General features: G+C 42.6%; 1 protein-coding gene across 1 annotated transcript in view; it reads right to left on the bottom strand.

Annotated features, from left to right (window-relative positions):
• Positions 1-17063, bottom strand: part of esyt1a (extended synaptotagmin-like protein 1a) — a 91064-nt gene that overhangs the window by 11387 nt on the left and 62614 nt on the right. The window contains exons 24-30 of the mRNA XM_060937430.1: positions 13499-13585; positions 13214-13360; positions 12961-13094; positions 12764-12862; positions 3050-3181; positions 2798-2903; positions 2541-2590 (exon numbers count right to left, since the gene is read on the bottom strand). Coding sequence (XP_060793413.1) covers positions 2541-2590; positions 2798-2903; positions 3050-3181; positions 12764-12862; positions 12961-13094; positions 13214-13360; positions 13499-13585 — 755 coding nt within the window. The remainder of the gene's footprint in view (positions 1-2540; positions 2591-2797; positions 2904-3049; positions 3182-12763; positions 12863-12960; positions 13095-13213; positions 13361-13498; positions 13586-17063) is intronic.

The following is a 17063-nucleotide window of genomic DNA, read 5'->3' as shown; positions in this document are numbered from 1 at the left end:
ATGAATGAGTAACAAACAAGGTCAGTAGACCTAGATGAGGGAGGCAAGTAGAGAGCAATAGACACTAACACATTCACACCCACAAAGACAAGACAAAAACACACATAAGGCACTAAAAAACTGCATACCGCACTTTCGAGTAGTGAGGAGAAAAAGAGAAAGAAAAAGAGAGTGAGAGAAGGAGAGAGAGAGCAAAAACAAAACAGATTGCAACTCAGTCTACATGGCCCCGCAAAATGTGAGGAATACCACAAATAATGAAATATAGAGCTAGTGGCAGACATGCAATAGTTAACTAATAATAGCACATTTCAGGCTGCATAAACTTAAATCATTTCCACGTCGCGTGGAGCAGCTGTCATTGTCCAACAGAAAAAGTGAAAACAGATAGTCCAACAATTCACTAAGCGGCGGAGTTGCACTTTGGGTAATAAATCGCCCAGGGGGAAATGTTCATGAGGATAGCTACAGACAAAAAAAAAAAAAAAAGAAGACCAGGAACTGCGAACCGTGCGCTGGCCTCGGCACTACAGGACAGTGATAGCCATCAGTCTGTTGTTATTTCAGAGTCAATAGTGGAATCTAGTGCACGGTAGAATTTCTCAGCATCATCAGGTGTATAAAAAAAATGGGTCTTACCGGCATGAGTAACTCTTAGTGTGCTGGGAAAGGTGAGACCATAATCAATGTCCCGTTCACGGAGCTTTTTCTTCACTTGATCAAATTCTCTGCGCCTCTTGACGACCTCAGCAGAGAAGTCAGGATAAATGTGGACTTGAACTTCTTTTTCTGTTAAGGAGCCATCTCGATTCGTAGCCATAACTTTGAAGAGAAGAGGACCTTTGTTATCCCTGGCTAGTTTCGATATCTTCGACTTATCTTGGAGGTTCTGAAACTTTACCAGGATCGGCCTGGAGCCCTTGTATGTGGCTTTGTTGTTGTTATCCACATTACCGACACGGTGGCAGATTTCGATCACAGGCGGACCAAGAAAGTTTTCTTCTCCGAGGAGCTGTGGAATCAGGTGACGCATGAAACCATGGATATTGTTCCCTTCGGCCCTCTCAGGAATACCAATGAAACGCAGATTGGAACGTCGGCTTCGATTCTCGGCATCTTCAGTCCATTTTTTAAGGTGCGTATTTTCTTTTTCCAGCACATTTATGCGTTTGAGCAGCTCCGTTATGTTGTCTTCATTTGCACTGACTCTTTGCTGTACCTCAGTGATTTGCTCACCAAGCATATGGAGGGAATCATTTATCTTCGTCAGACTAGATCCAAGCATATCCATTTTCGAGTCAATGTACGAAAACATTTCGCGCTTCGTTTGCTGCATCAAGTCGACGATACTTTGTAGCGTAATTGGCTTACTCATTGTGAGACCACCAGCGTCCAACTCAGAGAAAAATGAGGTCAAGACAAGAGTCTTTGGATTTGGTTCTTGAGGCTGCTAGTTTTATCACTTGATGGACCACCGTCAATTCATAAGCACCAAGAGATGTATAAGTTCAAGATGTAAAGCATCACATGTTTAGTAGACAAAGATATTGAGCCAATTGACTAGAGCTACAAAACACACTCACTCCTCGGCGGCCATCTTGTTGCAGAAGATGTTCAAGGAGTGCTAACAGGAGTGAAAGTGCATCTGACTGCGTCTGACTGACTGGGAGGTCGCGCAAAGCTCGGAGAGGTACGGAGCAGCTCGTCTCAATTCAGATAAGAGCATATTTCATTATGGAAGTACGGTGGACTGTTCCTTTAAAGGATCCGTTTTCCGTCTCTGCGTTTCTTTTTTAATTGTCTTCATTGGCCATTATAAACATTGATACTGATTTATCAGGAATTAAGTCACATCAGCCGAAAATATCAGAATGCTGATTTATTGATCAGGCCCTAGTCCTTATTATTATCATCATCATGTGATCTTTAACTGCATTCAAGATTTTTGTTTAAATTCTTTTGTAGACATGTTTGCCTATTTTAATTAATTTAGTGTAATTTAGCCCTTGGTTTATCTCTACTTAAAGAGAGTTAAATGCAGCAGAATTTAATCCTTTAGTCTGTCCAGCTCTCTCACCTCCTCATCTGTACAGTACAGTCTACTCAAACAGATCAGCTTCCAAAGCTACACTTTCCATAACTCTATCATACAACTATGTTATGTAGCTGCACTACAGTCTGAAACTGTTCAGTGTTTATTGTCTCCACTGCTCCTGCATTGGATTTCTCAAGACGCTCTTAGCCTTACATTTTTAGGAGCTAACAGCCAAACCTGACTGCTATCACTTGTGTTTGTGATGATTGAAATGTTTCTCAGACTAAAATGCTATTGTAAATATGCTAGCTTCACAATGTCCCCTTGCGATGTCAGTGTGATAGACAAACTCGCTGACACCTCACAAGAATAATGAAAGTACAAAATGAGCCTACCAGAATTACTGAGCACATCAGAAATATTTCAAAAGAAATATTTAATGTATTTTAAGGTGGAGTTTAATCTTTTAAAGTATAGCTGAAACAGCCAGATCTAAAGCACTTACCACTGTGACACCCCTGCCTTCAGGTCGATCTGATTCAGATCCAACTGCAGCTGGAAGACAAAACACAAAATCACAGACTTAGCACATTCAGAGAGCCAGTCGTAATGTCTCACAGTCTGAAAAGAGAATTCAGCACACAAATCTGCAAACAAATGGACTCCCTAGTGGTGAAACAGAAAAGCATCTGGAGATGGTGCATTTTCTTTTTCTTAGGCTTGAAATATTAAAATAACCATCTTAACATATCAGTGCCATACCCTGCCAATGGTCTCTTTCTCACGGCTCATGAAAGAGCCACTGTTTTTGACGGACATTTCAAGGCGTCTCTGCATGGCCTCCTCCAGGGAAAAATTGAAATCAAACCTACAGAAGAGACAATGTCAAAAATGAAAAAAATCTCCCAAATGCCCACCATTGCAGTACCACTCATAGCGCTCATTTGTTTCTAGCTGAACCACTGAAGATGTTCAGAACCTGAGATTTTGCTGTACTGTGATGGAAACATTTACCTTTCATTGAACTCAGGATTGAGGTCTCGCTTTTTGACACTAGTCTTTCTTTTGGTGCTTCTGTTCTTATCCGGCTGGAGGGTGAAGGACACATAGGGATCTGAGCCGTCCTTGGAGCATGGTGGCAAATTTCTAAATGGGAAGAACAGAAAAAAAGCATTATTTATACTACTGCTATTACTACTCCTCCTATTACTAGTGGGTGGCAATGGGGGCATGGCCATGCGGCAGTTTGTGAATGGAGGGTGGGGTCGGGGAAGGTAAGTGGCTAAATCATTACACCTGGCATCATTAATATGTGTGGGTGTGTTTGTTTGTCACAGGGATTGAGCATAAAAGGAGGGGGAGAGCAGAGAAGGATGTGTCCTGAGCCCTCTACTCTACGCCCTGTACACCCATGACTGCTCTCCAACCCACCCAACCAACCACATTATAAAATATGCGGATGACACCACCGTGGTTGGACTCATCTGTGGTGAGGACGAGACATCGTACAGGGCTGAGGTAGAGAAACTGTCGCTCTGGTGCTCAGAGAACAACCTGACCCTGAATGTCCAAAAGACAAAAGAACTCATCATGGACTTCAGGAAGAAAAGACAGGACCACGCCCCCCTCCTCATAAATGGAGAACGGGTGGAAACTGTCACCACCTTCAAGTTTCTGGGCACCCACATCTCCGCTGACCACACCTGGACTTTTAACATCAGGGCCCTAGTAAAGAAGGCTCAGCAGCGGCTGCACTTTCTGCGTGTTCTCAGGAAGAACAACCTGGACACTAAGCTGCTGCTGGCCTTCTATCACTCCTCTGTGGAGAGCGTGCTGACGTACTGTCTGGGTGTCTGGTACGCAGGGTCCACAGCTGTGGATAGGAAGGCGGTGCAGAGGGTCATAAACACCGCCCAAAAAATCATCGGCTGCCCTCTGCCCACCCTGGAACACATTTCCACATCCTGCTGCCTCAGAAGAACCAAGGCCATCACAGGAGACCCCTCACACCCTGCCCACCCCCTGTTTGATCTGTTGCCCTCGGGGAGACGCTTCAGGTCAATAAAGTCCCACACCAGCAGACTGACAAACAGCTTCTTCCCATGGGCCATCAGGACTGCCAACAACAACGGACACATACACACACACACTCTCTCACAAACGGACTCACATAAACACCTCCACCCCAACAACCAACAAATCTACCTCCGCTTCTTGTTTAAGTACTTTATATTTATTGCTTTTTATCTGCAAATTGCACATTTTATGTCTCAATTTTGAGACTATAATTAACTCCCTGACGTTTTTATTCCCTGATGTTTTTTATTGTATATTCTGTGTCTCTTATGTGCATTTTATTTTCTGGTGTATGGTGGCTCTGTGGGAGCACCCTCAATTTCGTTGTATCTCCCGGTACAATGACAATAAAGATTATTCTATTCTATTCTAAGAGGAGCTCCCCGACCCCAAGCATGTGTGTGACTGACTGACTGACTGACTGACTGACTGACTGAATGAATGAATGAATGAATGGATGGAGCTGAAAAGCCAAAATAACAAAATAAAGTGTGTATGTGAACATCCTTTCTCGCCTGCCGTGCTTCTGTGCTCCACCCACATCAGGAACTCCTGGAGGAGAGAGGATGTTCATATACCCACTTTATTTTGTTATTTTGGCTTTTCAGCTCCATTTATTCATTCATTCAGTCACACACATTCTTGGGGTCGGGGAGCTTCTCTTCTCTGCTCTCCCCCTCCTTTTATGCTCAATCCCTGTGACAAACAAACAAACACACCCACACATATTAATGACGCCAGGTGTAACGACTTAGGCCAAGTTTACATTAGACCGTATCTGTCTCGTTTTCTTCGCGGATGCACTGTCCGTTTACATTCAAACGCCTGGAAATGCCGGGAAACGGGAATCCGCCAGGGTCCACGTATTCAATCCAGATCGTGTCTGGTCCGGTGCTGTGTAAACATTGAGAATACGCGGATACGCTGTGCTGAGCTCTAGCTGGCGTCGTCATTGGACAACGTCACTGGGACATCCACCTTCCTGATTCGCTGGCGTTGGTCATGTGACGCGACTGCTGAAAAACGGCACGGACTTCCGCCTTGTATCACCTTTCATTAAAGAGTATAAAAGTATGAAAATACTGCAAATACTGATGCAAATACTGCCCATTGTGTAGTTATGATTGTCTTTAGGCTTGCCATCCTTCCACTTGCAAGTGGTAAGTGACGCGCATGCCCGACATGCACTGAGATCACACACACAGCGGCTCAGTCCCAAATCACTGCTTGCGCGCTCTGTGAGCTGCGCAGGGCCGGAGTGCGCACCCTCCAGAGGGCACTCGCTGTTCAGGGCGGAGTGATTTGGAGCGCAGGATGCCTGCGGAGCCGAGCGTATCCGTGTATTGCCGTTGCTATGTACACGCGAATCGCGTATTGGCGTTGCTGTGTGCACACTAATCGTTTTAAAAACGTTAATCTGATGATCCGCTGATACGGTCTAATGTAAACCCCACCTTAGCCACTTACCTTCCCCGACCCCGCCCTCCATTCACAAACTGCCGCTTGGCCATGCCCCCGTTGCCACATAGTGCTACTTCTGTTACTACACCTACTTGTCCTCCTCCTCCTCCTACTACTACTATTAGTACTACTTCTACTCCTCCTCCAGCTATTACTGCTACTTCTGTTACTACTCTGACTTATACTCTTTCTCCTCCTCCTACCATTACTACTCCTACTACTACTAGTGCTACTTCTGTTATTACTCCTACTTGTTCTCCTCCTCCTCTTTGCCCTCCTATGTCTGCTACTCCTCCTCCTCCGACTATTACCGCTACTTCTGTTACTACTACTACTACGATTACTATTACTTCTACTTCTGTGTGCTATACCAACTTATATGCTATCTCCTCCTTCGAGTATAACTACTACTCCTACTTCTACTACTACTCCTTTTCCTGCTACTACTACTACTTCTGTTACTCCTCCTCCTCCACATACTCCTCCTAGTATAACTATTACTTCCACTAATACTCATATTTCTATTCATCTTCCTCTTCCTGCTACTACTACTTCTGTTACTCCTCCTCCTCGTATAACTACTACTTCTAATTCTACTCCTTCTCATGCTACTACTGCTACTTCTGTTACTATTCCTACTCATACTCTTCCTCCTCCTCCTCCTAATATTACTACAACCCCAATTCCAAAATAGTTAGGACGCTATGTAAACTGTAAATAAAAACAGAATGCGATAATTTGCAAATCATGGAAACCCTATATTTCATTGAAAATAATACAAAGACAACATATCAGATGTTGAAACTGAGAAATTTTATTGTTTGAAAAATATACAGTATGCTCATTTTGAATTTGATTGTCAGCAACACATTTCAAAAAAGTTGGGACAGGGGCATGTTTACCACTGTGTTGCATCACCTCTACTTTTAACAACACTCTAAACATTTGGGAACGGAGGAGACCAATTGCTGTGGTTTTGAAAGAGAAATATTGTCCCATTCTTGACTGATATAGAATTTCAGTTGCTCAATAGTTTGAGGTCTCCTTTGTCGTATTAAATGGGAGACGGGTCTGGACTGCAGGCAGGCCAGTTTAGCACCTGGATGTCAGGGTGCAGGCACTTATGGATGCAAGCGCAGGAGAGAGCGGGTATGTCGCAAACTGGTAACCAAATCCAAAAGAGCAATCTGAAGTCATAGTTGGGGATGGGCAAGAGTTGGTCAATTTGCAAACAGAATGTCAAAGGACAGGTGACTAAACGAAGTCAGAAATAAACATAAACAAAGTCAGAAGCACTGGTAGTCAGGCAGAAAGTCAGAAGGCATGGTATGATCAGGCACAGGGACACAGAACGATACTTTGTGGTGAGTGTTTGAATGCTGGGCTTATATAGGGAAGTAAATATGGGGAAATGGGAAATAGGTGTACTTCTTAATACTGTATTCCGAAGATTAGGGGCGCTGTGGTGCTTAGGAGTTGTAGGCCGGAGCGGCCATGTTTGGAGGCTGCTCCAAACTCGGGTTTTCAGTGCTATTACTGACACTGAACTCTTTTACTATGGAGCCACGCAGTTTTAATATGTGCAGAAAGTGGTTTTGTATTGTCTTGCTGAAAGAAGGAAGGCCTTCCCTGAAAAAGATTTCGTCTGGATGGCAGCATTTTGCTCTGAAATGTGTATATATCATTCAGCATTAACGATGCCTTCTCAGCTGTACAAGCTACCCATGTCATGTGCACTAATGCACCCTCATACCATCACAGATGCTGGCTTTTGAACTGTGCACTGATAATAAGCCAGATGGTCCCTCTCCTCTTTAGCCTGGAGGACGTTGTGTCCATGATTTCTTCAGACCTCAAGACAATTTTCCACTTTGCCTCAGTCCATTGTAAAAGAGCTCAGGCCCAGAGAAGGTCGTTGTGTTTCTGGATATTGTTTATTTATGGTTTTAACTTGCATTTTTGGATGCAGTAATGAACTGTTTTCACAGACGATGGGTTTCTGAAGTGTTCCTGAGCCCATACACTGATTTCCACTACAGACACATGTCTGCTTTTAATGCAGTGTCTCCTGAAGGCCTGAAGATCACAGGCATCCAGTGTCAGTTTTCAGCCTTGTCTCTTGCACACACAGATTTCTCCAGATTCTCTGAATCTTTTAATGATATCACAGTATGTACCACAGATGATGTGATCCCCAAATTCTTTGCAATTTTACATTGAGGAACATTATTCTTAAATTGTTGGCCTGTTTGCCCACTCAGTCTTTCACAGAGCGGTGAACCCCTCCCCATCTTTACTTCTGAGAGACTCCGCCTCTCTGGGATGCTCTTTTTATACCCAATCATGTTACTGACCTGTTGCCAATTAACCAAATTAGGGGGTCTTTTTAGCATTACACAACTTTTTCAGTCTTTTGTTGCCCTGTCCCAACTTGTCTGACACGTGTTGCTGACATCAAATTCAAAATGAGCATATATTTTTCAAAAAAACAACAAAATTTCTCAGTTTCAACATTTGATATGTTGTCTTTGTACTGAACTATCGGGTTTCCATGATTTGCAAATCATCACATTCTGTTTGTATTTATGTTTTACACAATGTCCCAACTTTTTTGGAATTGGAGTTGTACTACTGCTACAGATGTGCATGGGGAGTTAAACTCTCGTGGTTACCAGAGGACTAGCCCCCCACTGTAACCCTAGCTATGTAATAGGCGAGAGGCCGAGGGCTACGGAAACGGAGATCGGCGCCGCCCGATGCGCCACTATGCAGAGTTGGGCCTGGTTAGTACTTGAGTGGGAGACTGCCTAGGAATACCAGGTACTGTAAGGCAGCTGGGCCATAGAAGGTTCACGCTGCACGCTGCATGCTGCACGCTACACGCGTGTAAAGAAAAGTGGACAAACGTAGCATGACTTGCTCTGGGCCATAGAACGGCGTTCACGTTGCACGCTGCACACTTCACGCGTGAAGCGAGAAATGAACATGCACACTTTTTTCTAGGCGTGAAGATGGAAATTCCAGTCAATGCATGCACGACCCCAAGGTCACCGCCGCGCCAGCCAATCAGAACGGGTCTAGGGAGATAAAATGGACGACTACCGAGAAAAGTTGATCGAGTTTGTTCGAGAAAGGCCCCTGCTATGGGATCCACGTGTGGTGGATTATAAAGATAGGGACCAGAAGGCACAAGTTTGGGAGGACTTGAATGAGCGTGTGAAATCACCGACAGGTATGTGTTATAGTCTTCGGGCGTGTGCCGTCAAAAAGCACTGGGCTATCGTTTTGATTTTGATATCATTGTTTTAGTCGTCATCCGAAGAGTCCATATTGTTGGTTACTCGGTCAAAGTAGAACAGACGCAACACGTGAACATCCAAGCATGAAGTTTAATGGCCCAGGGTCCGGTTCTTCACGTGAACGTGTAGCGTGCAGCGTGAACCTTCTATGGCCCAGCTGCCTAAGGCGTGGGAAGGACTTTAACTTTTAACTTAACTCCTCCTCCTCCTACTACTACTACTACGACTAATAATTTGTATTTATCTAGTGCCTTTAACAAAACCCAAAGTTCCGGTACAGAGCAATCAGAAGTATTAAAAAAAACATTAAAAGTGCATAATTGGATAAAAGACAAGATAAAATATACAACAACTGACAGTTTAAAGTAGAAACTTAACTATTCTAAAAGGAATGGTTAGCAGAAAAACTACATGTATTACAGAGAAAGAATTAGTTAAATTAGTCATGAGTGGGAAGAGAAACTGTGTGTCTTGAGTTTTGATTTAAATAAGGCAAGGCTTGTACAGTCTTGGACATCCTCCGAGAGTAATTCATGATATAATACATCAGTTACCTCCTTTTATATCACAGAGTGGGTGAGCTAGTGACTGTTTATAGTAGCTGTAACGTAACTGATAGGAGGAAATTGTGTTGAGGACATTCCACAATATTAAACTTAACTATAACTATAAATGGATAAAAGTATTATATGTTGTACTTTAAGAGATAAATTATCATTGCTTAGTACATTAAATTAAACTGCATGCTTAGTAAATTACAGACATTATAAGAAGAATTCCTGTTAATGCCTAAACAATCTTATTATATACAGATGGGTGAAAAATTAAACGAAAAACCTCATTTTTAACGGGTGGAGCTGCTGAACATGACAGGTGTACTTCATGATAAGTAAGTAGTTACCATCCTCTCATGTTCTGTGGCATGTATAAAATGCTGAACAGACCCAGTTGACCTCATTTTTTGATCAAGACAGAAAGAAGAATAAATCTACACTTACTGGCCACTTTATTAGGAACACCCATCCACCTGCTGTTTTATGCAGTTGTCTAATCAGCCAACCCCTTGACAGCAGCACAATGCATAAAATCATGCAGATATAAATCAAGAGCTTCAGTTAATGTTCACTTCAAACATCAGAATGGGAAAAAAATTGTGATCTCAAAGTGTGACTTTCATTGTAGCACGGGCGATTGCTCTAAGACAACGAGGGAGGCTCAGCCTCCTCTAAAAATGACGAACATCATGTAGGATGAATTGTGCTAGGCTTATGTTATAGCCGACCTCATAATGTTGCTATTTCAGATCCAGAATCATAGAAATATATGTGCTCAACCCAACTACAGTGCGAAATCATTCCGTTATCACTTTCCCCAGTTCGCCTAATGTGTGCGTGAGTTTTTCCCCCTCGTGACAGCGCGATGCAGCCCAGCCTCAGTGGACTTCAATGGCATTTGGGAGCGATGCGCTTTTCAATATCAAAATGCAAGACGATTATTGGACAAGTACTGCGAAAACGCCCGCCCACGGAGTCTCACGGACTCCCAGCCTCAGTGGACTTCAATGGCATTTGGGAGCTATGTGCTTTTCAATCTCAAAATGCAAGATGGTTATTGGACAAATACTGCGAAAATGCCCGCCCACGGACTCCCAGTCTCACAGTGGGAGGGACATGGCAAAGCTTTCCGCGAGGAGACTGGTGATTGGTGAAAGCGGCCGAATATTTTCTTTGATTGACAGCTCGTTTCAAATATAGACAGGCAGCGGTGAATTTCAGTTCAGTCCCATGCGGATTCGCAAGTGCTGTGGTGTATTGTAAGAGATCAGCTTACATTCTGATTTCATTCATTACATACGGTTTCTACCAGCTTTTTTAGTTTGTATATATTTTCATTGTAAATAAAGTGTAAATATAGTGTTGTCAAGTTTGCTATCTTAGTTCCAGAAATTTCGTTTATTTGAGTGACTGAACTTGAACTTGAGGGGGCTAGTCAGCTAGCAAGAAAGCTGCGCACAGATGCCAAGCATTGCTGATTTAATTTTGGCGAAGCCATTTGCCAGTCTTCCTTTCGAGGAAAAAATTTAAATTAAAGAGCAGGGTAGACCAACGCCTCAAATTGACTTGGTGAAAAAGGTAGGGAATAATATTTGACCCACATCAACAACAGTAAATAGGCTACTTTAGTAATACGTCATGGATGGACCAAAAATATAGAATCTATTTAAAATGTTTATGCTGAGTAGATTATATTGGAATATATATTTCTCTGGATATGAATTAAACACAGCTACAATTTGGAAAACATTTTTAAATAAAAACACAGCCGAGAACATTTCACACTACAGACCTGGATTAAAAGTGAAGGGTTATCAAAATTGTCAATAAAACATTTCTCAGTCAAAATAAGTAAAATATAGGGAAAGTGTCATTGAATGAAATGTGTGGCACCCAGCTCTATGTTTGGCTCCCCAAGGTCAGTGCTTGTGCCTATTCCAGAACACTCTGCTGTTACTGCTGAGGTTCCTGACAAAGAGCTGCTTTCAATAATGATCAATTTTTAAACAACATGCCACAATTTTAAAATATAAAATGTTAAAATATACCCCCCCCCCCAACACCACCATCATGTATATTGGACAGTAGGCTAATGGGCCAAAAGAACCTGTTATTTCACAGTTTGTGACCCTGCCAACAATCAGCCAGATCAGAGGCAAGAGTACGGGCAAAATTGATGTGTTTTTTCTTTTTTCTTCTAAAATCTGGAAATATCGTAACCGACCAGCCTCCCCTGTTTGAAAGACTACCAGCCGCCACTGCATTGTAGTATGCGTGTTGGTGCCCGATGGACTGGTTTGAGTATTTCAGAAACTGCTGATCTCCTGGGGTTTTCACACACAACAGTCTCTAGAGTTTACACAGAATGGTGTGAAAAACAAAAAAACATTGAGTGAGCGACAGTTCTGTGGGTGGAAAAGTCTGGTTGATAAGAGAGGTCAGAGGAAAATGGCCAGATCGGTTCGAGCTGCCAGGAAGGAACTCATAGCAACTCTTTACAACTGTAGTGAGCAGAAAAGCATCTCAGCATGCAACAGCAGAAGACCACATCGGGTTCCACTCCTGCCAGCCAAGAACAGGAATTTTAGAATCAAGAACAAGTTCCTATTGAAGTGGCCAGTGAGTGTAAGTGACTACAACATATGACTATATAATTGGGGAACAGATGGTAGGACCTAGAAACTTTTCAGTTCTCTCAAAATATATTCCCTCAGTTGAGATTTTAGATGATGGTGGTGATGCGTGCTGTCTAACACACTCCAAAACCTCCCACAGATGTTCTACTGGCTGAAATCTGGTCACGTAGCGTGTGATTTACATTTTCTTCCACATCAAACCATTCAGTGAGCCACCATGCCATGTGGATAAGGGTGGAGTCATGCTGGAAGAGCTCACACCCATCAGGATAGGAACAATTCAGGATCAATCAGAAGAACTTTGTACTGATTTGCAGTGATGCTTCCTTCTAAGGGGACAAGTGGACGCAAACCATGCAACAAAATACCCCCACAACAACATACCAGAGCCACTGGTTTTTCCTTTAATTTGTTGGCAGTCTTTATATTCTGGATCCAGAATGATGGGAGCATGCTGGGAATACACCCTGGATGGGATGCCAGGCATTATAGGGCATCATGTACTCATATATATTCATACCAAAGGGCAATTTAAAGTAGCCAATCAATGTGGCTACCCATCAAGTTGTGGGGAAGTTGGAAGAAGCTGGATGAAACCCACAGAGACACGAGGAGAGCGTACAAAACTCCGATTATACAGTAACTTGAACCCAGGAGTCAAGGAACTTTACATACACATACGTATGTGTGTTTGAAACAAACCTGCAGCCATGGACAATGATGACCAGTCTGTTCTCCTCAGTTGAGTAAACAATAGAGAGTTTCACCTGGCCCCGTCCACTAGCACCAGCTTCTCTGCCTCTACACAAACACGCACATACAAAACTGTCAGCAAACCAGTGTCTCTACAATTCAACCATAACCACTAAAGCCATTTAGGCAGTTTGCATGAGACCCACCCATGGGTGGGAGCTGTCCTGTGTCTGAGCTCCTGAGTGGCTGCAACATCTGCCTCAGTGCTGGGGATGCTATGGTCCACCTCTTCAATGCCACTAATAACACTGTCATCATCCACCAACTTAGAGTGAAGCAGCTGGAGTACGGAAAGAAAAAAATGTAGATTTATAACCTAAATGAACAGAACTGTATTCTAGAAAACCTAAAAACAATTACGCTCATATACAACAGTGCTTCTGTACGTTTTGTCATTACCTTGAGCTCTGCCCTTAACAATATCTCACTTTCAGGCAAAGCCCCATCCAGAGGAAGCCACTGGTCCAGAACCAAGGCTGGCTCCTCTAGTATGTTTTTTATAGGCAGCACCAGTGAACCCAGAGGCTGGCCCCACCTGTGAGACAGCTACACACACACACACACACACAAAAAAAAAAATCTGGTGTCACATCATCACGAGTCACATCAATAAACGAAATAAACAACATGCTGTATAAATTACTGTTGCTTTGCACTTGTGATTTGTCATGTGCATATTCTCACTTTGACAGTAAGTATTTCCTCTCTGGGGTCAATCACCAGAAAGTAGAATGCTTCATCCCAGCGTGGAGATGTAGAGCGCTCAGCAAGCTGTTAAAAAAAAAAAAACGAGACAAATATGTATCTGATTATACAACAGTTCATCCTGGGGCACTAATTTGATTGGTTGAACAGCATTTCAAGAGTGCCTATATTTACCATAACTACACTGGGATGTTTCACTGTGGGTATCACTTGTCTGTGTTCACTACATAAAATTCCACTTCCTAGTTAGAAACGTTATAGTTAGAATTAGCGACATCGTCAGCGGACATGGCAAATAATGCCATGACTTTTCAGGAATATAACTTTTGACTTAAAATATGAGAACTTGTCAGATAAAAATGAAAAGGAAGAAGAGATGCCAATTTTCCCAGAAGAACCTTGACCGGTAATGTTGTATAAATTAATACGAACTAGCTAGCCTGGTAGCCGACCTGCTACAGACAGGACTAAAACACAAACAGAGCCAAAACCAGAAAAGCAACACAAAATACAAGGCTTTCACAAAAACTCTGTGTTACTGAGAGTCCTTATATGTATGTGCTGTGATTGCACTCTAATCAGGAACAGGTGGATGGTAATTAGTCCTAATGGTGTGCGCACGCTCCGAGCTCCAATGCTCATGGATGTGAAAGATGTAATCAGACAACTGTTGGACATATCAAGTTTGATATTGGATGCTAAATACAGTGGTGCTTGAAAGTTTGTGAACCCTTTATAATTTTCTATATTTCTGCATAAATATGACCTAAAACATCATCAGATTTTCACACAAGTCCTAAAAGTAGATAAAGAGAACCCAGTTAACAAATGAGACAAAAATATTATACTTGGTCATTTATTTATTTATTGAGGAAAATGATCCAATATTACATAACTGTGAGTGGCAAAAGTATGTGAACCTCTAGGATTAGCAGTTAATTTGAAGGTGAAATTAGAGTCAGGTGTTTTCAATCAATGGGATGACAAAAAGGTGTGAGTGGGCATCCTATTTTATTTAAAGAACAGGGATCTATCAAAGTCTGATCTTCACAACACATGTTTGTGGAAGTGCATCATGGCACAAACAAAGGAGATTTCTGAGGACCTCAGAAAAAGCGTTGTTGATGCTCATCAGGCTGGAAAAGGTTACAAAACCATCTCTAAAGAGTTTGGACTCCACCAATCCACAGTCAGACAGATTGTGTACAAATGGAGGAAATTCAAGACCATTATTACCCTCCCCAGGAGTGGTCAAATAACAAAGATCAGTCCAAGAGCAAGGCGTGTAATAGTTGGCAAGGTCACAAAGGACCCCAGGGTAACTTCTAAGCAACTGAGGCCCTGTCCACATGGCAACGGATTCAGGTGACTCCGATACAATTGCTTATCGTTTAGGCCTGGTGTCCACACGGCACTGGCGTTTTGGGTGCCCAAAACGCAATCTTTTTGAGAATGGGTTCCAGAGTGGAAAGATCTGGCAACGTTGCTGTTGTGAAATCGTCTGGATGAGTAGAACGGATTTGTTTACGATGAAGTCACAACCACATGACTGTCAGTGCTTCACGCCGGGTAGAAGTGTAACGAATATCACCAGGAAAAAGCCTTACAGAGCACTAGTGAGAGTGAAACACGAGCTTGGATATTATTATTATTATTATGTTCAGTGTTAGTTCACAGTAGTAATGCAAGAAGCAGAATAGTGACAGTAATAGTGAAGCAAAAACATGCAATTGTACAAACACTGCAGCTCTACAGCAAAATATTCATTTATGAAATGGTCTGATTCTTAACACCAGTAGTGCCAATGATCTTCTCATTGCGATGCGAGTTGTCAACAAATCCTATAACTTGGTTCATGAAACGCGCTTACAAAATATTTTCACTGTGAATATTTATTGTGTAATGGTGCAAAGTGAGAGAGAGAGAGAGAGAGAGAGAGAATAGCCCGTAGGGCAGAGTCAATCCCGCCAGCAAAAATAGCGAAAAAAAGGAGCGATCTCACCTCTTCAGATGATGGTTTAAGTCCGACAATACATTCCTCAAAAAGGGCGTAGAGGAGCAAATTAATCCATCAACGTAGCATTCAATTTATTCCGGACCATTAAAGACGCCGCCTTCCGCGTAGAATCATACGTCATCCTCGCCGCCATATTGGATAGGTCAAAGCGGAGAATAAAGATTAGCTGCGTTTAACTGTACCAACAGGTTTACCGTCCAAACGAGATCACATGGGATTACCTTTCACAGGTGAGAAACAACAAATTATTCCATCAACGTGTAGTATTCAATTTATTCCGGACCATTAAAGACGCTGCCTTCCGCGTAGAATCATAGGTCATCCTCGCCGCCATATTGGAAAGATCAAAGCGGAGAATAAAGATTAGCTGCGTTTAACTGTACCAACAGGTTTGCTGTCCAAACGAGATCACATGGGATTACCTTTCACAGGTGAGACTGGAAAAATACTTTTCATTGTATTTGGTCATTATAATGTAATTTTCCGAACAGATTTTCCTGACTTTGTGGCTAATATGAAGTCTCGCGCATAATAGTTTATGCGCATGCGTCCTTACTTCTTCTATTGTTCTCGTGTCTCCGAAGGGACCGTTTTACAGCGCCCCTAGAGGTGTGGCATGTGTATTGCATCGTTTTCAGCAAGCGTTGCGTTGCCATGTGGACCTGATATTTTACTGATTGTTGCCCATTTGGACGCGATATATTTTTAAATAACATCTCGTTGCCGTTGTCGTGTGGATGTAGCCTGAAGGTGTCTCTCACATTAGCTAATGTTAACGTTCATAAGTCCACCATCAGGAGAACACTGAACAACAATGGTGTGCATGACAGGGTTGCAAGGAGAAAGCCACTGCTCTCCAAAAGGAACATTGCTGCTCGTCTGCAGTTTGCTAAAGATCACGTGGATAAGCCAGAAGGTTATTGGAAAAATGTTTTGTCGATGGATGAGACCAAAAGAGAAATTTTGGTTTAAAAGAGAAGTTTGGAGAAAGGAAAACACTGCATTCCAGCATAAGAACCTTATCCTATCTGCGAAACATGGTGGTGGTAGTATAATGGTTTTGCCTGTTTTGCTGCATCTGGGCCAGGACGGCTTGCCATCATTGATGGAACAATGAATTCTGAATTATACCAGCGAATTCTAAAGGAAAATGTCAGGACATCTGTCCACGAACTGAATCTCAAGAGAAGGTGGGTCATGCAGCAAGACAACGACCCTAAGCACACAAGTCGTTCTACCAAAGAATGGTTAAAGAAGAATAAAGTTAATGTTTTGGAATGGCCAAGTCGAAGTCCTGACCTTAATCCAATCGAAATGTTGTGGAAGGACCTGAAGCGAGCAGTTCATGTGAGGAAACCCACCAACATCCCAGAGTTGAAGCTGTTCTGTATGGAGGAATGGGCTAAAATTCCTCCAAGCCGGTGTGCAGGACTGATCAACAGTTACCGGAAACGTTTAGTTGCAGTTATTGCTGCACAAAAGGGTCTTTACTGAAAGCAAAGGTTCACATACTTTTGCCACTCACAG

Source organism: Neoarius graeffei, chromosome 13 (genome assembly GCF_027579695.1).
Source record: "Neoarius graeffei isolate fNeoGra1 chromosome 13, fNeoGra1.pri, whole genome shotgun sequence".
NCBI classification, from domain to species: domain Eukaryota; kingdom Metazoa; phylum Chordata; class Actinopteri; order Siluriformes; family Ariidae; genus Neoarius; species Neoarius graeffei.
Note: the sequence above shows the minus strand (reverse complement) of the source record. Positions and strands in the feature narration are given on the sequence as shown.